The sequence below is a fragment of the Leptosomus discolor genome, chromosome 7 (assembly GCF_034619465.1).
Source record: "Leptosomus discolor isolate bLepDis1 chromosome 7, bLepDis1.hap2, whole genome shotgun sequence".
Classification (NCBI taxonomy): Eukaryota; Metazoa; Chordata; class Aves; order Leptosomiformes; family Leptosomidae; genus Leptosomus; species Leptosomus discolor.
The window spans coordinates 51,481,995-51,506,965 of NC_141397.1; the positions used below are offsets into that span (position 1 = coordinate 51,481,995).

The window sequence follows — 24,971 nt, forward strand, 5'->3', positions numbered from 1 at the left end:
CATTTCCAGCCAGGCCTATAATCAGGCTGGAAAAGAGCTGATCCCAAAGGGGTAGGAGGGTGATAAGGATCCAGCTGTCAGACCATCGCAGCCCAGGCTAGGTGACCCACAGCTCATCCCTACGGGTGCAGACCCCCAGGCTGGGAGGAGCATCTCCAAGCAGCCATGCCTGCATTTCCCCCTGGCTGCTCAAGGGCTGCCGCTGCTGCAAAAGCTTCAGTAGGTTTTGCCACTGACAGCACTCATACCACCTCCAAAATTAGTTTTTTTAAGGATTGTGATGTTTTAAAAATCCTGCCGTGGGGGTGTGGTGCACACTGGTGCGGTTACAGCTTAAGCCACATCCATCACCTAGTTGTTGGCTGGCTAAAAAATCCAGCCCTGCCTGTTTGCTGCCTTCTTTTACAGAAACCCTCCAAAACTGTTGCAGTTGCTTTGGGAACGCTGTTATTAGCTCAAAATCTCTGTCTACCCACTGCTCGCTGCTACAGGGCTACAGGAGCTCCTGCAAGCTCTCCCACTGCACTAAGGATCAAAGCCACCAGCTCAGCTCAAAGCACTGCTGAGAGTGGATCTTAAAGAGTGTTTCAGCGGAGTCCTAAAAAAAGCTCATCTGCTTTCATCCTCACCGTGGTCTAACAGATATCTACGGGCCCCTGGGTTATTCCTTGTGGATTCCCTTTCTCTCTGCTGTATCAAACCGGGGTGAATCTTGTCAAAAAGCACGTTTCAAAGATCTCAGCAGTCCCATCTCCACTGGCTGGGAGGGAGGCAGCACCAGAGGGTGTTTTCCAGGAGCAGAAGGTCAGCCTGGCAGGCATCCCCCGGAGATGCCAAGCACAAGGGCTGTATCATCTGTCCTTCCTCCTTTGAGGCCTGACTATCAGCTGGGCTGGGAATTCAAGTGCATTTTTTCCCATCTCTGAGATGGTGTTAGCATGCCTGGTTTTTTTTCTAAAAGAATTGTAGAAAAGGGGAAACAGCAGTCAGAAGATGCAGTCCTCCAGGGCACTAACATTTCCCTGGAATGGGAAAGAAAACCACCCGGTGTTGTTCTCAGGTACGAGGAGATCTGCCCCTCTCCTGCTTCCCTGCACATACCAGGCACACAACACCACTGAGCCTGGCCCAGGACCACCTAAGGCTCCATTTACTCACAAATAACAGCATTAGCCACAAACCCTCCGTCCCACAGAAGGCCAAACAGAGCAGCAAAGCAAAGCCCAAATGCTGCTGGGCAGTGCTGGGTACAAGTGTGCACCCAGGGCCAGGTTAGCTCCTGGACACAGACATCAGGGCAACGTGAGCAGCTCTGGCAAATACCTTTGTTAAGGAATGAAGCTGTGACCCTCAGCACTGCGTGGGATGCATGGCGTTCAGATGAGATGCATGTCCTGGGAGACCATCACACCCCAGACACTAGCACATGAGGCTTCTTCCCAGCACAGCTCGAGAGTGGCCACATCTAGAGCAAACCCCCTAAAATACGTGTTGCTGGTGCTCCACTCTTCACTGTGAGGGATTCCTGGAGGATTTTGTCACAGGTTTCTGTTATGGTGCAAACCAGAGCACAACTGCAGCCGGTCAGAAAGTCACAAAAGCATCCGTGTGCAAGATCCTGCTGTGAGCAGGGGGCCAGGAGTGGAGATGGGTGATGCAGCAGCCAGGGCCACAAAGAGCCTTTCAGGGCGGCATGAGGCGGCTGGGGCTCAGCCCAGTGCTGCGGTACCAGCCCGTGCATGGCCAGCAGCACCGACGCGCGGCTCTGCTCTGTCTGTGCTTTGTGCCAGCAGCTGGATCGTCACTGGCAGAAGCATTGTCCCTTGTTCTCATCTGCCAAGGCTGACAGGGACCTTTTCATGGCCTGGGGACAGTTGCTCACCTCCACCCAGCACTCAGGACACCCAGTGCTTGTGATACCCAGCCAGGCCACAGTACCAACACCCATCACATCTGCAGGGAACAGCACAACTGTAAGGCACCGCATACTAGGGTTCCAGCAGGCGTCTGGGCTTGCAGGCAGACTAAAAAACCCTTTGGCCTGCACGGGGGAGGGATGAGCAATGGCTTAATGCTTCAAGCCAAAGAGCCCAGGTATCTGCCTAGCTCATTCCCACAACCTTGTCCACACAGGAGTGCTGAGCTGATGCACAAGAGGGGCTTTGCTGCACACTCATCCCAGGAGCCAGGGATGCCCTGCCAGCTCCCCTCTGCTTGCAAGGGGCTGGGAGGGCCCTAGGGGTTTCTATCCAGGGCCAGCACCTTGTGGACAGCCTCTCCTCCCACCCAACACCCCGTGGCCCTCCTTCAGCAGCTGGGGTGGGAGCAGGCTGGAGGTAGCGTGACAAGTCTTCTCAGGTCACAGAGAAGGTTTTGCCAATGGGTTAGACACTGGCAGTGCTGGGGTGGGAGGCTCTGATGTCAGCACAGTGTGGGCCCAGAGCTTCCCAGGGCTGCTCTGGCCAGGAGAAAACACTGCACATGGCAAAGCTGTACTCAGGGTGAGCCTGCTTACTGCCACCGCTGGCAGGGCTGCTTCAGATTTCCAAAGCCCTTGGGAGTGCACAGCGATTTACTGTTTGGCCACACACCCACCCTACAGCAGTTCCCCCCTCCTCAAGATGCCACACTGTCCTCATGGCACCCCTGCCATGTCCCTCTGTGCCTGTCCCACCCTGCAGCGCCCCTGTGCCATGCTGCCCCCACAGCACACCCACCCATCCCTCCTGACAGCACCCAGGCCAGCCAAGCCCATGAGGGAAACTTGCTTTAAGGAACAAGAGGGGAAAATAAAGTCTACCGCCCTCTTAAGGTGCTCTTGATGTCCCTGACAGTGGCTCACCTCCCCTGGCACAGGGGCCACCAGCTCCAAGGATGTGTGCATCCCTGGGTCTTGGTGCAGAGTGCTCAGAGAGCTCAGCCAGGGATGGGCACTGTACCACAGGCACAGAAACCATTTTGGATGGCAAAATACAGCTGAGGTAAATCCTTTAGAAGAGCCTGTGCACTTGCCTGTGTATTTCTGTCTCCTCTTCAGCAATGAAGTGCAGACTAGGCACCCCCAGAGCCACAGAGAGCTACAAGTCACAGGGGCATGTCTGCGCCTGCAGTTATCCCACGTGCAGCCTGTCTACGTTTAGCCTGTACCCAGGGCTAAACTATAACAGTCGCTCTATCACCCAACAACCCCTCACCAGCCAGGGAGAGAATCAGGAAAAAGGAGAGCAGATCCATAGGTTGAAGTAAAACAGATTTAATGAAACACCACCAACACCAACAGAGATATACAGACTTACACTCATCCAAATGAATATCCAGTCACCACAATCAACCAGAGAGCAGTCCTTGGGAGAGGCCAGAGTAGACACAGAAGGCACCCCAGCAAGAGCCCCACAGGCACTCTCCTTCCTTAGTAAACCTTCCTCATTTATAATGACCATGACACTATGGGATGGGCTACGCCTGTAGCTCACTCAGGTCAGCTGCCCTGGCTGACTTGAGCCTGCTAACAGCCTGCCTGGCATGGCTGGGCTGTGGTTCTGTCCCAGCCAAACCAGGACACAACTGAATCCCCAGCCCCAAACGTGTCATCCCATGCAGAGGAGCTGGTCTCTCCCCTGCGCCTGCCAGGGCTTCCCACGCACCACGTACCCCTGTGCTGGCAAGCCCCTTGATGTAGAAGGGCATCAGCCTGGCATGGCGCAAAGCCATGTGTACCGTGACAAAAAACACAGCCACTGTCAAGAGGAGCCTGGGAGCTGCCTGCTGCCCCCCTGGGACATTCACCCCTCCAAGCCCCTCACAGATTAGTGCCATAGCACAGCTGGAAGTGCACTGATCTGGCTGAGCAATTAACCTGAAGGATCTTCCAGGAGCTGAAAAACACAGGAAGGGTTCAGAAGGAAGGGAGGGATGATGATGAGGAGGAAGGGTTGCACTCTGGGGGATGCTGCCCAGGCAGAAGCAGTACAAGCAGGGCTGGGCTGGGTTGTGCCAGGCTGTGCCATGCCGTGCCATGCCGTGGGTTTGACCTCTCCTTTCCAGGCATGCCGGTGGTGTGGCTCATGAGAAGTGCTGCTCCACAGCAGCTGAGCTGGAAGAACAGCACGTTGCTCCTTGCTGAGGGATTCAGTGCTACAGAAAACTCATAACACGGAGAGGCAGAGCTGGCTCACAGCATCAGCAAAGGGAATGCAAATCCCTGTCGCCGTGGGGTGGAGCGCAATCCCCCCATCCGCAAAGCCTCTGCCAAGCATGGCTAATCCCCACAGAGCAGGCTTGGAGAGGCAGGGAGCAGGGTGGCATCCAGAGGAGCTTCAGGGAAAGTGCTGAAAGCCAGAGGAAAGCAGCTCCCTCCGCTCCTGCTGATCCAGCACCCTCTGCTGCATGCCAGTACCCAGCCAGAGGCTCATCGACCTGCTACAGGGGACAGTAGGGACCTCTCAGCAGTGAGAAGCAGCAGCAGAGTCAAGAAGCAGAGGCAGGACAAGGAGGGAGGGGGTGACCTCCTGGTGCCATCAGGACCATTCCCAAGCACAGCAGGTTGAGGGAGAGTAGTGTCAGGGCTGCAAGGAACATCCCCATCAGAGCAGATCCATCCCTTGCCCCTGAGTGCTGCTCTTGGCCTGGGCAGGACCATGGGCTCTTGCCCACCGGAGAGAGGGGTAGGCAGGGGTTGTAGGGGTCAATCCAGCTCAGTGAGGCTGAAAACCAGCATCCTCCAGCCCCAGACCAGTGGGGATGAATACCTGCAGACAGGGTTGAAATGGGATCCTGGGCCGAAATGGGATCCTGGGCCATGGGCAGGGCCTGGGACCTGCTGGGGCTGGTCAGGTCCTGATGATCCATCAGAGAGTAAGACCTTTTCAGTGGTTTTAAACTTATTGCAGACCCAAAGGTGACACACCAACAATAACCCAAAGCTTCTGTTGAACCAATCTGTAATTTTTCCTGGTCTCTCCTTCAGACCAGTTACACTTTCAGTCTTGTGACAACAAATACCTCAATTTCACCGTGTTGTGGATTGGATCCTGGTAAGGTTTCCCACAATACCTCCAAGATATCATGCTAGGGGAAGAATTGAATACTTACCTTGTGTTCACAGGTATAACAGAAATCTGCTGCTTTCTGCGCTAGCAATGCCCAGCCCTGGGTGGGCTGGTTCCGATGCGCCGGCAGCGTTCAGACTAAGGCCTGAAAAACTGGCTGGAAGTCTCTGTGGCAACATGTTATCTTGCAAGATTTATGGTCCATCCTGCTCCAGGCAAAGTCAGAAATACCATCGCAGTGATCACTCTGGATATTAACACATTTTTTATGCTACTGCTCTGACATTCATAGCCAAGTGAGAAATGGGGATGGGAACATTTACACTTTCATCCCTGGCTCCAGCAAGTAGTTTTCTGGGGGTTTGGTGTGCAGGTATTCGGGGAGTTGGGGAGCAGGCTCCTGTTACTTCCCAACTTGCAATTCTGGATGGAAAATAAAGTAAGGTAGTGCTCAAGGATGAATACCTGCGCAAGCCCAGGATGGGGATTTTAGTCTTCTATGTCCTCTTTTCTCTTGGGAAAGGCATGACACCCCGTCCATGCCCGGCCCCGTATGCTGATGTAAGCAGTGAGGGGGGCTAAAACCCTGGGGACCAGCATGTTGAAGCTTGTCAGAAATGCAAAGGGAGGATGGGCTGAAGTCCCTGCCAAGGGCTGCACGTGTCTGGGGTGGGTGGCTGCAGAGAGGCCGTGGTTCCCAGGGCACAGCTCCTCAGCACCACACTCAGATCCCAACCGGTTTGTGGGTGGGATGACCTGCTTGCTGCACGGCTGTAAAACCGGAGCACTCCCACTTTGGGAGAGCTGTTTCCCCAGGACTCGTGTGGGAGGTGAGGACAGGTCTCCCAAGCCTTTGTGCTAAAGATGTCCCACATCACACAAATAATTACACAGCCTTGTGCTAGGGAAGCACTGGAGGGACTGCAGCCAGGTCTAGTCACTCTTCCAGTTCGCTATGGTGGTCGAGCACCAGAAAGACTAATTTGTGATCAGGGACAGATGCTGACAAAAAGGCATCTTCGAATAACCACAGTCAGTAGCAAACAAAACACTGTGTTAGCAAACATTATTTTAAGATAGCAGCCTACATCTTAGCCAGGCTCCTTGCCTCAGCGCTTCCCGCAGACTGCAGAGAGCTGCCTTCTGGCTATGGAAGCAGAGCAGCCTGACCTGCAGTTTTCCAGGCAGTCCTGAAGTCCTGGGGTCCTTTGGAAGGCAGGTGGTAGACAACTACCTCCACCTGCCCCTCACTGGTTGCAGGGGAGCTGCAGAATGGCATCTGTGTCACGGCATGTCCCTCTCTGTGTGGTCATGGGTGGAAGTCCGCAGTAACACAGGCCAACCTGGGACCCCCATGTTTGCCGTTGCCCCCCTCACCAGTCCGCTGGCAGAGGGTGACGGTGAGCCTGCTCCAGGCAGTCTGGCTGGCTGAGCGTGCACTACCCCAGCTGACTGCCAAAATTAGGGCACATTCACAGCATCCCTTTCACCTACCACCCAGCAAGGGTTGTGATGCCCAGGTGATGAGTGGTGACAAGCTGGGTGGGCACTGCCAGCGCTACCTGCCACCCATGTGATGGGTGTATGGGCTGCTCCTGGCCCGGGCATCTCCCACTTCCTGCACTCATGCACAGTGAGGAAGAACTCACGGCTCACTGCTTTGGCTGCACCAGGTCGGTGCTTTGTCTCGCACGGGGAAAGACCAGTTTAGGTCTGCAGCACCCGAAAGCCGCACGGCAAGCTCTACATTGCTGTTGGGAAAGAGGGAAGAGAAACCAGCGCTGTGTTCCTGAGTGGTGTCTCCCCAGGGAGGTGTCATCAGATCTTCTGTGAGTTATGCTTATGATTACCTTCTTGTTTGCTGGGAAGATACCTTCTTTCCAAAGCCGCAGTCCATGAAGTGCCAGCAGCTGCATGCAGGCTTTGCAGCAAGGCCCCTTGGCTTCAGTCCTGCCTCAGTACAGATGGGGATTTGACTTTGTAGCTCAGCAACTGAGACACTCGTACATTTAACTGAGTATGTATGTAATTGTTATATCAAATTCAACTGGGGAGGACACCCTACACTCAGCCATTTAACACTGCCTGAACAGGAGTGGTCCTTTCCTCTTTTCTGTTTCCAGAGCAGTCCTATTTCCAAACTGCCAGCCCAGGACCATGAGCTTCAGCCAGACTCACAGGGCAGAGACCCATGAGTGAGCCTGGGCCAGACCTCTGCTGGGACACAGGAGCTGAGGCACAGGGTTGGGACCAGCTCTCCCAATGCTGTGCGACTTCTTGGCTGAGAAATGATTTTCTGTTTAACTGTAAAATCCCTGCGCTTCATCCAGATAATGTGGCAATAAGGGGTCACTAAACGCTGGTCTCAAATGCAGCATCCACCACCTCATCACTAGGAGCAAAAAGTTCTGAAATGGGTAGGACTTCATTATTTCCTCATTAAGGCTCAGAACAAGATGTAACAGCTGTAGTTAAAATTACCCCGTCTTTGCTGCCTCCCACCATGCAAGAGAAAGTTATTTTTAACTCCAGGTTGCCCAAGGGATGCTGCATGCTGAGATCTGTCATCGCCAACGATCTCTGCCTGGCAAGAAAGTTGGGAAGATGGAGCCCTCCCTCCAGCCAGCTGGGATCAGACTAGAGCCCAGGGGTGGGCTCCAGGCTCCCCAGCAACTCCCGAGGGGGCAGAAGCTCCCCACTGAGACAGTGGACCAGCTGGGAGTGCAGGTGCCTGGCCAAGTCCTCTTTTGCTGTGCTTCTGTTCTTTTTTAGTTTTCAGATGAGCTAAAGCTACTCCAGGAGCCACAGTGACGCTGTGCAGGGAGGACCTAGAGTGCACTGGGTCACACGGACAGTCATGCAAAACCAGAGGGGATTAGCTTTTAATGCGCTTCTCAGGGCAAACCCTGAAATTATGGGATTGCCAAGATCCCGGCAGGAAAACTAGCCAGCTTGCTGCCCTCCTGACCGTGCATCAGCTACCAGGCTCTCCTAGTGTCAGCAGAACTTGCACAGAAACCTCAGAACAGCTGTGACGCACAGGAGCACCCTAGCCATCGCCTCCCCGTCGTACGTGGCCACACGGTCCCCTGAGAACCACGCCGCAGAGCAGCAGTACCGTCCCATCTCCTCCAGCCCCGGAGCGGTGGCACGACTTCAGAGTTCCCTGCGGGCGCCTCACACGAAGGAGCTCAGAAGCCTCCAGAAGAGACACTGTGTAGTGGCGAGCGCAGTTATCACTGTTCCACTTTATCTTTCTGGCTGGGAACAAATGTGGTGCTGTTAAACCTCTGCTACATTTGCTCTCAGGGGTCTCTGAGCTAAACTGAGATAACTCAGCTGCACACTCAGTCTTTTCCATCTGTAACTTCATTGATATTTGTATTAAAACCCAGCAGCACGTGTAAAATTAGGAGCTAGCATCCCAAGCGGAATTACGGGATTTTTTGTGTTACTTAGCACCTCGGGCCTAAATTTTTAGACTACAAGAACTTTTCTTGTAAAGGCTTTTCTCTTTCTGCTGTGTCATCTGCAGCAAATTTGGTTACCCAGGTGTTTTGCTCTGCCTTGCAAGTTAGTCCCTGTGCCTGCTGGGTCTCTTGCGGTTCATACTGTTATGTTTTGTCCAAGAGAAGTCAGTGTACTGGAAAATGAGGCAATATGCCCTGCACCACAAGATGCAGCTGCCACTGCCGGGCCTCTGGAGAAGATCACGAGGGTTTGGAGGCAGACAAGTCTCTCCCAGGGTTTTATTTTGGGTCTGTCGGTGACCTGTCGTGTGCCTGCCCTGCTGAAACACCACCATCCCCCTCCCCTCTTCAGAGCTCAGTTTCTCTTCCTGCTCCCTGGGAATAATCCATAATAATCCTTTGTAATCTGTGGGAGTCTGGTACAGATGCAGGTTTAAGAGCGGTGCACACACAGAGCCCAGGGGTTAGGCCGATTTGCCAGGAGATGCAGGACACAACTGGTACTTGCACAGAAGCCTTGCACTATCCAACATGGACATGTAAGACCCAAGACTGCAAATCAGCCCCTGAGCACGCAGTGTGTATGCATAACAGGCATGAGCCTCACCAAATTAAAAAACCCCACAAAAACAGCGCTAAAGAATATGAGCTTTTCACCCTAAATATCTAAAAAATAAAGAGAGGGAGCCTCTCAATGTTGTTACCATTCATATACATTTATTAAGCCAAAGGAGTTTGATCATGTCATGGTACGTTACTAGAGCACATCAGATCCCTTCTCTTTAACTTTGCTAACAATGGTATTTTAATTACTTGTTTGGGTTTTGCCTTTCAAGCTTAAAAAAATTAACTCTTTCCACATTTTCCCATGAAAGAATCTTTTACATTTTTTTTCTTTTATTTTCTTATGGTACAAAACAGGTATCTGTTTTTCAGACATGTAAACAACCATCATGGAAATGAATCTGATCGTAAAGTTAACTCCATCGTTACGGACGGTCTGTGAGATTTGTATCACGTTAGATGTATTTCAGCTCAGCCACTCCTTCAATGAAAGTTCTCATTGTTACCATCACCCGCACCGCAACAGCACCTAGAGGCCCTGGTCAGGGTTACGGCCTTTCTGTGCAACTGTGCGTAACTCTGGGGTCCCTGGTAAGAACGGCACTCACTGCTGTGACTGCAACCCTCTCTGCTTCCCTCTGCTCAGCGGTGACCCTCACAAATTACAGGAGCTGGAGTGAACTCTTCTCCAGACTAAGTCTGGAGTTGATGTTCAATTACTGTTGAAGAGAAGTGTAACTACAAGGCCAGTCCCGATGCCTGCAGTCCTGTGCGTAAGGCTGCTCACACTCATGGGAATGCTCATGGAAGTGGGAAACTCCTGTGGGAAAGGTCTGCAGGACGGAGCCCCTGGGTTGTTGAACTCCTTTGCAAGAAAGCATGCAAGAAAAGCAGACTGGTTCCTTTTCTCTAAGGTTTCATCAGTGTAATTCTAAGAGAGAAAGGGACAGGGTCAGTTGCTCAGTTTCAGCACCTCGAGCATTTTGAGTTCTGATCCCCAAATTAAAGAAGTCTCTGCTCTGCCTTGGGCTACTGTGACCAGGCCTGGAAAAGTCTTTGTCATCAGGAGGCAGCGGTTTGCCATTACAGCTCAGAGGGCCTCTGTTTTGTGGTGTGAGGGCAGCATCCTAGGCAGGAATTGTGGAGACTGTTCAGCCATCAGCAGAAATTATTCTGAAAACACTTCAGAGCAATTGCAGTTTAAATAACGATTATAACTTGATATTTGAGGTGAAAAAAAAAAAGGATTACATGAAATAAATAGCAAAGAATCGACGTCCCTGCACAAACATAACGCATTCCCGCCTAGGAAGCATCCCTTGCAAATTACTGCCTTTTAAGGTTATGTCAGATGTTTAAATGAACCCTTTAGAGCTAAAATACAGTACTCTGAAAGGAGGTTAGAAAAAATTAAGAAGGACTAATGGGAAGTGTGTACAATGCTCTTTAAAACAAATTTCCCTCCTGGGTAGCCTAGGAGGGTGAGGCCTCAATAGACATAGAGCCGATCTGAAATGGCAGCCGGCATGTGTGTCATGATCTGCATGCGCAGCCACCAGTAGTAATCCATGGGGTGGTAGCGGGTGTAGGGGGTGGTGGAGGTGAGCGCGTGGGCTACGCTTTCGATGACCGGCGAGGTGTCTGTCGAGCCGCTGTTGCAGTACGTCTCCATCTTGCTGACCTGCTCATCGAAGTACTTCCTGCCGTAGTCCTTGCGCACTATCTCCGGGAGCTCGTCCCACATTTTGTCGGCTATGGCTTTGATCCGCTCGGGGCTGTACAGGTTGGTGGCCGCTATGAAGTTGCCAGGCTCCACGATGCTGACCATCACCCCCTGGGGCTGCATTTCGTACCGCAGGCAGTCAGAGAAGGCTTCCACGCCAAACTTGGTGATGCAGTAGGGCGACCGGGCAGGACTGCCCATCCGACCCATCATGCTGCTGATGTTCACCACGCGACCTAGGCAGAGGCCAGGCAAGGCCCAGCTGAGCTGTGGTACCTGACCCAGAGCAGACCCCCGACACACGCCACCCAACAGATTCCCGAATGCATCCACCCGCCCACTGCACACCCGTAAGGGCTGCCCGACAGACCTGCTCGTGGCTCTAGCTGAGCAGTGCTGTCCTATGCCACAGCCTTCAGGCCGGAGAACAAGCCCGCTGCTTGTGCTCCCTGCCTCACTGTACCTGAGGGCACGGGCACACGGTGACACACAAGGCTCAGCGCTACAGGGAAGAGGCTGGATAGAGCCTGCATGGTGGGAAACACGATTGCTCAGCAGCCGTCAGGGCTGAACCCAGACAAGAGGAAGCAGCGGCAAAGAAAGCCTCTGGCACCAAGGCTGAGCTTGTTTATTTGCAAGTCAAAGGCACAAAATCCAGGAGCCCAATGGTGTCTTATAGTGTCTGCCTCTTAAAAGGGAACGGATTGCTCCTACTACAAACAGGCAGAGCAGTCTAAATCCACTGCACCCTTTTCTGTGTGACAGCTGGATTACGGCTCCAGGCACAGAGCTGGGGCCTTTCTCCTCTCCAGAAGCCATCCATTTTGTCTGGGAAGAATGCTGGCAGGAGACTGCGGATGCTGCAGTCTCATCAGAGGTTGCAGTTCTTTGCACTTTCTATCAGTGCTCACTGCTGAGCTGTGTTAGAGAAACTTTGATCGCAGAAGAGGATACTGTATCTTCCATGGTGGAAGAATGCTACCTGGGCCATGTACAGCCCAGGTCTGCAGCACAGGACATCACTGTTAATGTCTCTGGATGCCTCAAGAGTAAAGAATACTCTCATTTAGTCAAGTAGTTGGTCCCAGTACAGGAAAGCTTTTGTCCCTTTATGCCGAGACCCACGCAAGCTTCAGGTCTGCGTTCCTTTGCTGTACAAACCCCACCTCTCAAACGTTACAAGCTCCCAAAGTAAAACTGCACACAGCTGCCAACTTCCCTGCCAGAAGCACGTCACAGTACACCGCTGCTGACCACCCTGCCTGCGTTGGCACAGCTGGTTTTTGTATAGAGGGGAGGACTGCTCCTGGCACTGGAACTTACGGTGAGCTGCAGCTTCTGAACAGGTAAAAGAAGGTATGATGGATTAGACCTTGCGTGGGATGCTGTAGGAGAAGGCAGCACAGATGGGAAAGAGAAATAATAACTGGTTTTCAGGACTGCTGCCTTGCTGCGTTACTCAGAGCGGTTAGGACACCTGTCATTTGTGTGTATGCTGTGGGCCACACTCTGTCTGTAAAGGTATGAAGGTGGCCAAGGGTGCAGAGAGGAACATAATAGAACTTTTGGCCTCTAACACAGCAAGACACGGGGCAGGATGAGGGACCTGCTCCAGGGAGTGCCAGTCAGGAGATTGCTCACCTTTTGACCTCCGGATGAGTGGGAGGAAAGCCTTGGTGGTTCGCACAGTCCCCCACAGGTTCACTTCAGCTACCTCCATGTAGGTGTCCATGCTGGTGAACTCGACTTCCCCGAATGTGGAGATCCCAGCGTTGTTAACCAGCCCCCAGAGCCCTAGAAGACAAAATCAAGCAGAAAGCTTTCCCTCTGTGAGACTAACGTGAGCAGCTTGGAAAAGGCCTTGTAAATAGATTATTAAACCATGAAACAGAGCTTTTCATTACAACCTGCAACGATGGAAGCCACACAGAAGAGAGCCTAGAGTGAACTTCAGTCTCCTGGGCAAATATAACCCCAGTCAGGATTGGCCTGCACTGCCCAACGCTGCAGCCACAAACAACTGTGAATAAGACTTCCCTGGAAGTTCCTCGCCAGCAAATAGAGAACTTCAGCCTTGTCCGAGCAGTTCTCCTTGCCATTCTCTTTTTATCTGTTGTGATTTTTTAGAAGCAGCAAAATATAGCCTCTAAATGCAAATAATGAGAATAGGAAAGACCTTGTAGGAAACAAAAGAGTAATTCTTTCAAAGTAAAATCTCGTGTGTCACCATAAGAACTAGAATGTCTGCAATGCTGGGAAGGGAGATGTGGGCATGGGTGGGCATTCATGCCACGGCCTCTCCCTTTTATTCTGCTGCAACCAAGATGGCAACAACTGAAGCTACCAACAAAAAGAAAGAATCAAAAGGAATTTAGCATAAAATGAACTAACTTCACATAACATTCTAATTGCACAGGGAACAGATCAAGAAAGGTCTGGGATGGCTTCTCTCTGCTGTTTAGAAAAACTCACTGTTATCTGTTGACTGACTTGTGTCCAGATCTGTGTTCTCAGAAACAGCCCAGAAAAGGCAACTTCATCCTGGCCTATGCTTAAGAATACAGGGCTAGAAAACTTAATTTATATAGAAGATCCATATATAAAAATTAAATATAAAGAAAAGTAAAAGAAATAGGTTTACGCAAAATCCAAAAACCCCTGCTTTTCAACAACCTCCATGTGTCGAAGTGTGGATGTTCTTTAAGAGAAAAATGTAGTTCACCAAAGAGTGGAAAGGTTTCAGGAATGCATGAGCAACTGGGATTTTCACAGTACTGGAGCAGAATTTGCTGTCATCACCTCAGCAGAATGAGGTCAGCAGGCTAAGAAAGTTAGTTACAGCTACCCGCTGAACTCTGAAATCTGTAATATATGGTAAGATCTGCAATGGCATTAATGATACTCAGCTGGCTTTGCAGGAAATCCTTTGGAAAACCTCTCCATTTCCTTTGCCTTTTGAAAGTCTGGGGGAGATATTTCTGCGGCTAATCCCCAATCTTTGGGCACTGGCCAAGTTTTACAACATAAAGGGAGTGAAAACAAACTTCAAGTCACAGGAATAAAACACTAATCCCGGGGCCTTGAATACCACCCTGACTTCTGCTAATGTCACTATAGGAGAAAAAAGGAGTTTTCTTTGTAGATGGTGTCTTAAGTGGGAAGCTGCTTTCTGATACGGCACGACACTTAAGGAGGCCATTTGCTCTGCACTGCTGCTCCTCAAAGCTTTGTGCCCTTATGCTCACAGATTTTGAAATATGCCCTGAAAATGCTCTCAGAGACCAGCTGAGGGAGCTCCTGCCACCTATGTGACCTTCGAGCCCATTGCACGCACCTACCTTTCTCTGGGTCCTCCAGGCTGCTATTCACGTGCTCCACTGCTCGGTCCACCTCTTTGCTGTCACAGACGTTGAGCTGGACAGTTCTCATTCGATCACTGTTCATGTTGTCCAGATCCTTGGAGCCACCATCTCCCTTGTCCTAGAGAGGAAGAAAGTGCTGGTTTGAATCTGACCAAAGAGCTTGTGTAGAATATCAAACACCTATCAACCATCAAATCAAGCAAGAGTGCACAGGGCAGTCACAGAATAGTAAGGGCAGTGCTCCAGCTCTAAGAGGGAAGGGAACAGACAGGGCTGATCCTGCAGAGCACCATTCCTCGAGCATCTCCATCTGACCATGAGCCCTGCCACCGAGTCAGCTGGTACAAACTGCTCTGACCACCAAGAAGGCAGCCAGAGCTGGATCTGCCCCAGCAAGGCAACTCCTGCCCAGTACAAGCTCCTGAGATCAAGCTATGCCCCACTGCTGCAGCGGTGGGAGTGTGTCAGTGCCCTCGCTTTGGCTTGCACGCGGGGCACAGCAAATAGCTTGGCAGAGGTGTACGGTATAAAATAGCCGGTGAGTGGCTGCACATGGATGTTGCAGGTGCTTCTCAGCCACACTGCCAGCTCTGAGAGCGACAAGTCTTAGAAGAGGGACTGCCTGCCCACCACTCTCTCCCTTCAGCTGATATATGCACACAGCTCCCACTGCCTGGAAACCTACCTACTGCCTCCAATGGACTCCTACAGTGTCCCATCATCAAGCGCCTGGCCAGCTTGCTGGCTAGCAGTGCCCCCTCCGTGACTTCTCCAGCACCTTGCACTCTTCTCTGCTTCCCACCACGAGCTTTTTCTCACTCCCACTTCCCATCTCCACTCTTTTTTTCTCAGCTCAGAACAGCTTCCCCCAGTATACACATATCCACTCACAGCCCAGCCATGTAACTGCAGCCAGCCCCTGAGACCTTTCACATGGGCCAGATGCCACCAGCGACAAGGCTGCCACACCCAGAGCTGGTCCCTCACAGGGGCGAAGCCCGGCTATGATTCTGCCAGGACACAGACACGGCACACTAATATGAATTTGGGACTACCCCTGAATCACTGCCATGGTTATAAGCTACCGGACTGTGCTGGCCACTCCAGGGTACTTTTGCAGAGGATGGTCAGGTCTAGCTCTGAAAATAACGACTTTTTGGGAACATCCCTGTCTTTACTGTAAGAAACTCCCTCTGTCCCCTCAATATCATCCCTCTCTAGAAGTCTTCTACTCTCCATTAACAGGCTAGACATGGAGCATGTCCCACAGGATCACCTGACGGATGCTCAGCTCTTCTTCCCCCACTGCTCAACCCTCCAGGTAGCCCCGCTCACTGTGTCAGCATCGGCAGGCAAGCATCAGAGTGCTCTTCACTCCTGATAGATGAGGCTTTTTTGGATAGATAGCTTTTCTTCCTGAGCTGGAACAGGCCAGTTCTTCATAGCAGAGCTGTTCCTGACTGCTGAATGACATTAGATTGTTCTGAATACCTTGAGCCACAGGCTCTCCCTGTCAGAGACTGCCAGCAGTCAGTTGTCAACGAGATGGCGCTCGAGTCTGCAGTCTGAACCCAGGCTGTCCATTTGCCCTGCCAAGCAAGAGTTCCCTTCACATGCCAAGCTTCAGATACCACACGAGGGTGCCCATACGTCACTCTGTCTGTGCCACCTCTCTTCCAAAAAACCTTCTCCTGGTTCCTCTCATTCCTGGGCTTATCCACTGTGCTCACACAGTTCACTAACTAACGTCAGAACCTGATGTCTCCTCTGTCTTCTTCTCCACTCGTCCTTATTCCACCACAGACCGTTAAATATCGGTTAGTATTTGTCCTTAAGAGAAGGCATCTACTGCACTCTCTTCACACGGAAGCATACTGCATACAAACCGGAGCAGTTAAAAGTCCCATGCACAGCTTAGTGGTGTTTGTTTTTACAATGTCTGAAAATAGAGCTTAGTGCTAAGTTTGCTGCTCACTCAAAAGCACTGTGGTGCCGCAGCCAGTGTGTAAGGCAAAGCATTTAGTGGTGCATGTGGGAAAGCCAACAGGGAATCAGCATATGCAAGCATGCAAGTCCCCCAGAAACAGCAGACATGGCTGAAGGGAAGAGGAAGAACAATAAGGCCAAGGTGGTTCTTTCCCCACTCCCAGGTCTGCGAGGTGCTACAAAATCTCTGGACCACAGCAACACACCAGCCTCAGAGGCCTCGTAAGCTCTGCTGAGACATTCACAGCATCCTCTTCTTCCTCCCTTACAGGGTTGGCTCAGCAAGCCAACATCCCTCCTGCCCTCCCACCCACACGCAGCTGGATGCTTGGACAGGGACCCTTGGGGCTGGAATCCTGGCCAAAAGTTGGACTCTGGGCATTAACCCAGACCCACAGAGCCATTCCCTTGGCTCTTCAGAAAGGGCAGATGGGTGGTGTTTAAGTCAGGCACCCTGTGATTGTGTCATGCTCTCCTGGCACAGGATGCAGCCACAACCCCTGGGCCCATATGCAGCAGTGGAAGGACACCTCATGCTACGCCAAGAGACCAGGACATCTCTGCTGTCAGCCCGAGTGTCCACTGTCCCCGTGGCAAGAAGAACCAGTTCTTGCATACTGAAAAAGCACACCACTGTCTCATCTTCCTCCTTCCATGGTCACCCTCTGGGACCCATGGGCTTCAGCTTGTATCTTTATCAGTGTGTCCTTGAAGTGGTATGTAACACCCTGTGGCTCTAAGCACTTTTGTTGAACCTTACAGTAACTGTCCTGCGTGCTGGCTTGCTCAGATAACCTCTGCCTTCTCATCCCCCTGCAAGCCCCAACAGGCCTGAGCACACAAAGCAAAGCAAACAGGGGTTCCATCACACTCCTGACAGCCGTGACAAACATCACATATGTCCACTGGTAACAGATACTGATGGAAAAATACCTTCTTCATCTTGTGTCAGCTGGCTCCTCCAGCTATTAACCAAAGAGGAAAAAATAAGACAGCTGCATCGTGATCGTTCATTGGATCCAGTCTACCACTGTCTTTTGGCAAGAAAGCATCAATACAACTCTCACACGAATATATTTGCCAGTGAAAATGTTAGGAAGAAACTGTATGTGAAATAGCACACTGTTAGCACCGATCCATGCCTTGGGGTTCCCTCAGCCATGACTCTGAACACCTCTCCCAGGTTTCCTTCAGGCGCGCAGGATTTGGCCACTCTAGGAAACCTTTCCTGATGCAGACTCAGCACTGCACACTCTTTTAATCTGCAACAAGGACGTGGCGATCCTAAGAACAGTGCACACCCCGAGGACATGATGGCTCCCCAAGCTGGAGTATGCTTCTCATGTGCAGGTGTGCTGTGAAAAACAGTCCCATGAAAATAACACTGAAGTTTCACAGTCATTTCCTCTCTGTCAGGGCTAAGTCAAACATATACAAGCAAAAGATGATGCTTCTAATATTTACCTCCACTTCTATCTGGCATCTAAAAACACACCAGGCTTTTTCTGCCCCTAAAATCAGCACCAGAAATAATTACACTTTGTTCAGAATTCTGCTTATGGTTCTGCCAGTGAAAACTGTGGCACAATGAGAAATCAGCTCAGTCTCCTGCAGCTGTTTTAGTTCTACAGAGCAGTTCTACATAAAGTATATGGCCTGAAGACACACGGGAGGCCAAACTGTTAACTGAGGAGAACTGGCATTTTACAGTGTTTCTCTGATGACAGCTGCTGTTACCTGTCTTGCCTTAGTCACGTAGATTTTGGAACATGGAATGGGAGTCCAGTTAAAGATGCAACACTCAATTACACAGTGGTACAGCAAAGCTTTCTGCTGATTTTTGGAGAGGAAATAAATGCTGATCAAAGCCTAAAAGAGTTCTGGCATGCTGCTGCCTGTCAGTTTATGCTAAAATTGTCAGAGGCCAAGATTTTCCACTAACATGCATTGAGTAGAAAGAGTATCGAGGACACCAAAATGGAAGGGAGGTTTCAGCAACAGTTAAACACACTCACTGAAAATCAGGTCTTTCCAGCAGCTCAGACAGAGGAAGTGAAACGCAAAAGAAAATTTGCAGCTGTAAATTTTTGGCTCCCGCCCACATAGAGGCAGGCTATTATTCTAAACAGTGGTGTTCAAGTCTGCAAAGTTCTTACATTCTCTAATGTTGATCTTCGGTTACTTCGGTGGCTAGAAACATTTGTCAAAAAATGTTGACACCTTTTGAAAAGCAGTTTATAAGAAGTGTCTTGTTCTGCTGTGAAGCCTGTAGAGGGAGCCCAGGTTAACAAAAAAACCCTTGACCCAAAGCTGTGACACCACAAGGGACAGAGCTATCAAAACACAAACTTCTCTTTTGAAAAAATGGAGCAGAAAGAAACTAATAATTTAAGCAAAACTTAGTAATAATGGAAAACCAGCAGAAATAGTATTGATAGCATTAAAAAACACCTGGCAAATTCTCTTTAAATAATATAACTATTCAAGATACATTAATAGTGATGAGTGAGCTAAAAGATTAGGATCAAAATAAGTGATCTCAAAGGTATCCCAAGGAGTAAGTTTGTTTCTGTTGGGAAACGGCCACGCAGCTTAAAAAGTGCCAATGTTTCTTTCATAAGGAAAGAGCGCTCTCCTGTTCTCCCTGACCAGGCATCTCTGACTGCCACACAAAGTGCTCCTGGAGAGTGTATCAAGACTGTGTCACTAGGCTATTTGTGGCCTGATTCTCCTCTCATTTGCACGACTGGAACTCTTATCACCTTCACAGCAATTTCAGGAGACCCCCAATACACACTAAGGCATGGCTGTACTCATGAATATAGAAAAATATGCTCATACCACCTGCCATAAAACCGCTGGTGGCTTGGTGCGTGTCACAATTAATCAAAATAAGCCCTACATAAATATGCACAGTCTGAGAGCAGAGCCAAAGGTCCAGATTCAACCTGATCCCAAAACTTGCTTATGGATAAGCCAGCTCTTCAGATATGGAACAGACCACAATGTTGTGATTCAGATAAGAACATCCCAGCTACCATTCAGTCAGGTTCTGGTCTAGACCAGGTTATGTTCCAGGAAATTCAAGCACTCATGTCTTTCCCTTTGGGCTACCAACCATCCCCATCCCCTCCTTGTCAGAAAGCTGTGCAGAGAAGAAAAGAAAGACTGGATTTGCTATGTGCCTGTGCACGTGCCACAGGTGAAAAATAAAGTTTTTGTTTTCCCTACCTTTTGCAGGCAGCCAGCATAAATAATGAAGCCCTTGGCATGCAGGTGCTTGGCCAAGGCAAATCCGAACCCTGAGTCACAACCCGTTATTAGCACAGCTCTGCTGTCAATCTGCAAAACAAAACAGAACAAAACGCACTGGAATTGACTATTTGAGATCAGTGATTTGCAGCGCACAGAACAAAACCATGTCCTTGGCCAGAAGCAGTCTGTTCCAGGGATGTTCTCTACACTCTTTGCCAGCTACTGCCACCCAGTGCCTCCTGGAGACAAGAAACGAAGGTTTCATACCGAGTTCACTCCAGTGAGGCAGGATCACTGTCCTCCCAACACAAAGAGAAGTTCGGCACTTCTGACAACAGGTTCCCAAGGCAAAGAGACCAAGCAAACCACCGTTCTCTGGCAGTTCACATCCATTTTGAAATCTGAGAATATACCAGACAGTTCCCAAGAAATACACACGGGAACTGTTCCTGTGTGTTCAAAGTAGACAAGAGTCTGCTCTTCTGTGCCAGGCAGCCCGCAGGGCGTGGGGAAGAAGGCTTGACTGAAGAAAGGATATGGGTTAACCTTACTGACTGCACACTCCTCTTTCTTTCTCTAGCACGTAAACCCTCTCTTGCTGGGTTTTAAAAGCTAGGCAGAATCAAGTGGGTTTAGTATTTGAAATTAAGACCAGTTGGTCATCAGTCTGTTTGTTTGTTTTTTGGTCTTCTTATTTTTCCAATTTATAATTTCAACAGAATTACACCTCGGTCCTTCTCCAAACTCTTTCTGATAACCCAAAGAGAGGCAGCAGTTAAGTGACATGTTAAAAATTGCACGGTGTATCAGACACTCCTGCATCAACAACTGCACATGCAGCTAGGTACTGCTGTGGGTTGGATTAGGTAATAAATACTCGCAATTCATGCCAACTCATCTCTTTAAACAAACTAAAAATTTGGCTCTCCCCAGCATGCACAGGGACCAATCAGGGTCACACTGGATGCCCAGCAGTGATGCAAGGGCCACATCCGAATTCCTCAGAGACTCTGTCTCAGGCTTAAGGGCCAAGACGTGCAGGCTCTAGCACTGCTGAAGTGCTGAGTTCTGTGCCACAAGACAGGCAAGAGGGCAAAACATTCCCCTTCCTTCTGCCTGGCACTGTTCCTGGAAAGCTAGTGCCTTCAAGGGACGGGCTGTTAAAGAAGAGGGCCACTCTCCAGATCAAGAGGTGAGGACACATCAATTTATTTACATCTGTTAAAACAACCATACCATAGAAAGAGTGCTTTATTAAGAATTTGTCATGCAAATACCCTCCACTCTAAGGTGGAAGATTTCATCTGCTGAGTGAGTTCCAAAAATAGAAAAACCCCACTAGTCTGATTGTTTATTTCCATCCTTAGCAGCATGTACCATGCTACGTCAATGGAAGCTCTGTGCTAGGAAAGAATGTAGAGTATGTTGGAGCAGTCCAGCTCAGAGTCCTTCTGGCAAATTGGAAAGATGAATTTGGTCACCGGGCTTCAGGGACTTTAAAACCCCAGCTCAGCAGAACTAGTTCCTGGAAACCACAATCACACTCACCTGATCGACTTCACTTGCATAAGAGCGGCTGCCACACGGGGACAAGAGGGGCAAGCAAAATCGTTGCAGAGGCCTGTTAAAAAAAAAACCAACAACAGAACAATCAGGCATGGAATATCTTGTCCATACCCCAATGCTGCAGCATACACATGAAGAGGAATGTGTTGCCTATACACGATGTAGACTGTCATTTGAGAAGACAGAATCCATTCTACAGTTCTTCCTAGTCTGAGCCTGTGTGTCTCCTACAATATGAAACATTTGTTTCTCAAAAGACCTTGATGCTATTTCCAGCTGCAGAAGCTGTCTGGATGTTACCAAGAATTCTAAAATAGCTGCTGGTCTGGAGGCACAGAGCTGCTTCCACCCGCAAAATGGGCAGTACAGCAAAATGGGCAGTACAGCGTTTTCAGTTCCAACAGCAACAACGCTCTCACTTGGAGCTGCACAAAGCTGGGAAGCTGTTCATTTGTTTGATGGAAGTATTCTGCTGTGGCACTGTCTCTGATACCCAGCCTAAGACTGAATTTGCTTGCACCTATCTCACTGCTTTTCCACACAGCTCCACCCTTCTGTCACCTAGGATGACACTTCTTCCTCTGCAGTGTCTACCCGTTAGATACTCTTAGATCTTATATCCCCTCTTTGCAGCTGTTTAAGCTAAGAGACACCGTGTCTTTGAGCAATTCCTGCCATGCAGATCTGAAGCTCCTCTTTACAGTACGTCTGACTCCCAGGAAGAACCATGTTCACAGAAACAGACCAGAGCAAAGCAACAGTAGGCTGAGTATCTACTTAGAAAAGCTATGCTACCAGTAGCATCACACTCCCTTAGGTCTTGCCATCGTTCATCAAAACTGGGTCTCGACAACACACCAGAGTGACCCTAGCCTCTGTCCTTGCCAGCCACCTCTCTGGACCGTACCAGCTTTTTTGTTTTTGCTTTGGGCGCTGCCATTGCCCTCCCAGAGCCTTCTGGTCTTCCCTTAGACTTGCTGTACTTCATCTGCCCTCTGGCCCCTCTAACAACATCTGTCCTTCAGCAGAGCTTATCTTCCAGGCTGCTCTTCTGTCTTCTAAGTGAATTTGCATAATCATTCAAAATTATCTCCTGCTCAGACATCACAGGTGCTCCCAGGGTGACCTGTCTACACCGAACAGCAATCTGCAGACACTCTGCCCTCTGAGCTGCATCTTGGGAAAACAAGGCTAGAAAAAGGGTTTGCTAGAGCAGAAGCTTTGAATCAGATGGGAAGGGAGCTGACATATTCAGGCAACAGTGTCCACTCACCTTCCTGCAACAGTTCAGCACTTTTTCTAACTTTGAGTGTCACAAGCCCAATCACCTCTTGAAATAGCAACTGCCAATTTAACTGCTGCGAAGGTCAGTCTCCAGGCAAAGTCTGTGTTAGTATCACTGACCTGCAATCCTGGCTTGGAACTTTTTATCTCAATAAGCTTCCTGGTGTGTCTCAAAGTGCCCAGAAATGTTCATAACATTTATTTTAGTTCCATGAACATGATTTTTATTTTTCAGTGTCATGTCCGGTCCTATTATTTCACTGCAGAGCGCTGATTTGGTGCATTCTGTTCACAGTAACCTGTAGAAAATAACTATTTGACATCCTGCCTACCTTGATCAGAAGGCAAGGGTGTAAAGTAGATGCCGGCTGCCGATCAGCAGGAATGTCATCAGAGGGAACAGCTACGATGCGTACGTGATGTTAGCTGCCACACAGCACACTAAGGTACCGTGAGCCATTTTTGTCATTCTGCATGACTGAATTCTAGAGACCACATCCGAGACCTTTAAAATGCACAGATGGTCCTCGAATCGAATCTGCGCTTGTAACCATGCACTCGCTTCTGTTCGGTTACACCAAAACAGGCAGCCCTCAGCCCTCAGAGTCAAGTATATAAATGCTGCCTCAATGCATTAAGATACTGGTACAGTGACGACACTGCCTTTCAGATGAACAGCTGGATTTCCATTTCAGGTTTAGCAGCCTGAGGGTACTTCAAAAAAGGCAACATATTTTTGCCCTGAGTAAAGATGCACAAAGCAAAAATACACAGTAAGCAAAACAAAAGAAGAAGAAAAGAATATGCTGAAAATTCTTCTCTCAAGTTAATAAAGCATTAATTTGTATTTTTAAGGCCACAGCAGATTCCTGCCAGTGCCGCTTCGGTGTCTGCGGAGTAAATAGGAGATAAAAGGCCTATGTCTGTTTGCACAGGAAATCTCTAACAGCTTAGCCATCTTTGGTCTCTACTGCTCCCTGTTATGGGAGCCATCCTCGACAGTGATGGTGCTGGACACCACTACCAACAGTAGAACAATACCGGAGGTGGCAGTCCTTGCTTAGCAGGACATGAGCCACTTTTAAACAGCTTGCGTACAACTGGTGATTCACACACCACTGTTTGGGAATCCTGCTCTAAAGCAAAGCCAGTGAAAGCACTCAACGCGCTCTCAATTTGCACTAGTAGGGTTCCCACCATCTATCAATATAAAAGGTAACTTTTTCAGAGCTAGGAGTTAGAATTAGATGGGCAATTTTCTGTTCATGTTCAGAAAAAAAACCAGCTTCATTACTCAGCCCACCTCCATTTCTTACTAAAACCCTACCTCTCAACCTTCTCTCTCATTTCATGTGATCCATTGCCTCTTTAATGAAGCCACAGAAATAAGTGACAGTTCCTTGCAGGCCTACTTGCTGATATTCAGGAATAAACCCTTGCTTGACACTGCATTAATGCTTCACTCAACCCCCTTTTGACTGCAGATGATTGTCCAAGTGTAAAAAACCCCATGTTGCCAACCCTTCCTTGCATAAAAAGTCCATTTCCTCTGTGCTCAGCTCAGTGACTGAGCATGGGCACAGGTTGCCCAGGCAGGTTGTGGAGCCTCCATCCTTGGAGATATTCAAAAGCTGTCTGGATACAGTCCTGGGCAGCCAGGTCCCGGAGGCCCTGCTTGAGCAGGAGGCTTGGACCAGATGATCTCCAGAGGTCGCTTCCAACCTCAACCAAAGATGGTTAACCAATCTGTAAATAAACTGTCCCACCAAAATCAAATGAACCCTTGATGTGTGCTTTACTAAACATCTCGCTCCTTCTTCTTCTCCATCAAGTTACTTACCTGAAGCCATTCCCTGGGTCCTTGAAATTCAGGGCTTTCACGGAGTTCAGGAGAGGCCGGGACAGCTTAGTAGCCAACATGCTTTCAATTAACACACTCTACCAACGGCAAGACTGTTCTCCCTTAGCTCTGCAATACAAGATAGCACCTCTGTTTCAGTTGCTCAATTATTTTGTAATTCATGCTGACTCCATGTATTTCAACAAGAAAATAAAGTCCAAAGGAACTCATCTTTCCCCCTTGCAGTCCCTCACACTGAGATAAATAGCTCAATCTTCAACCACCTCAAGATGCTTTTAAATAAAGAAGAAAAGTAAACTGACATGCAGGGAAGCATTTAAAGGAAATGTCCAGTTCTCCTTCTTTAATGCATATTTAACTTTATTCTCTGAAATACCTCAGCTAAAACTAAGGTACTTACATGGAATATATTATTACAAGTGAGCTATATGAAATGATTTTAAACTAAAATACAACTTCAAGTCACGGGTGATGTTACGTTACACGTTCCCAAAACAATCCTTGGGCCTTACAGCTAGTACAGCCATGTGGTTAAAAATACATTTCTTTGTAATTAAGTAGCTGGTGATGCTGGACTGTGCACAGGGCATTTCCATTAAACTCCCTATGAGGTGAAAACAGCTCAAGAACACGAGTTCAGCACAGAAAGTTAATTTCAATCATATTCATCTTGGATAAAATAGACCCAGCACACAAAAAAACGTCTCCCCAGCTTAATACACAGCCTCCTTTATTAGAGCAGAAAAATGGTATCTAACTGTTTAGGGCTGATTTGCATCTCTGCAAAGGCTGGGCTGCTGCTGCGGCGGTCTCAGGGCCTCCCGGGAAACAGGCCTCGACTAAAAAACGGTG

At 49.4% G+C, this 24,971-nt stretch overlaps 1 protein-coding gene across 1 annotated transcript; it reads right to left on the reverse strand.

The window, feature by feature from the left end:
- Positions 1-10,544: 10,544 nt before the first annotated feature.
- BDH1 (3-hydroxybutyrate dehydrogenase 1) lies at positions 10,545-24,178 on the reverse strand. Its single transcript, XM_009951975.2, has 6 exons — positions 24,099-24,178; positions 20,957-21,029; positions 19,385-19,495; positions 14,144-14,285; positions 12,447-12,599; positions 10,545-11,041 (listed from the first exon to the last, which is right to left on the reverse strand). The coding sequence occupies exons 1-6, from the start codon at positions 24,176-24,178 to the stop codon at positions 10,572-10,574; spliced, it is 1,029 nt and encodes a 342-aa protein (XP_009950277.1). The 3' UTR covers positions 10,545-10,571.
- Positions 24,179-24,971: the final 793 nt, after the last annotated feature.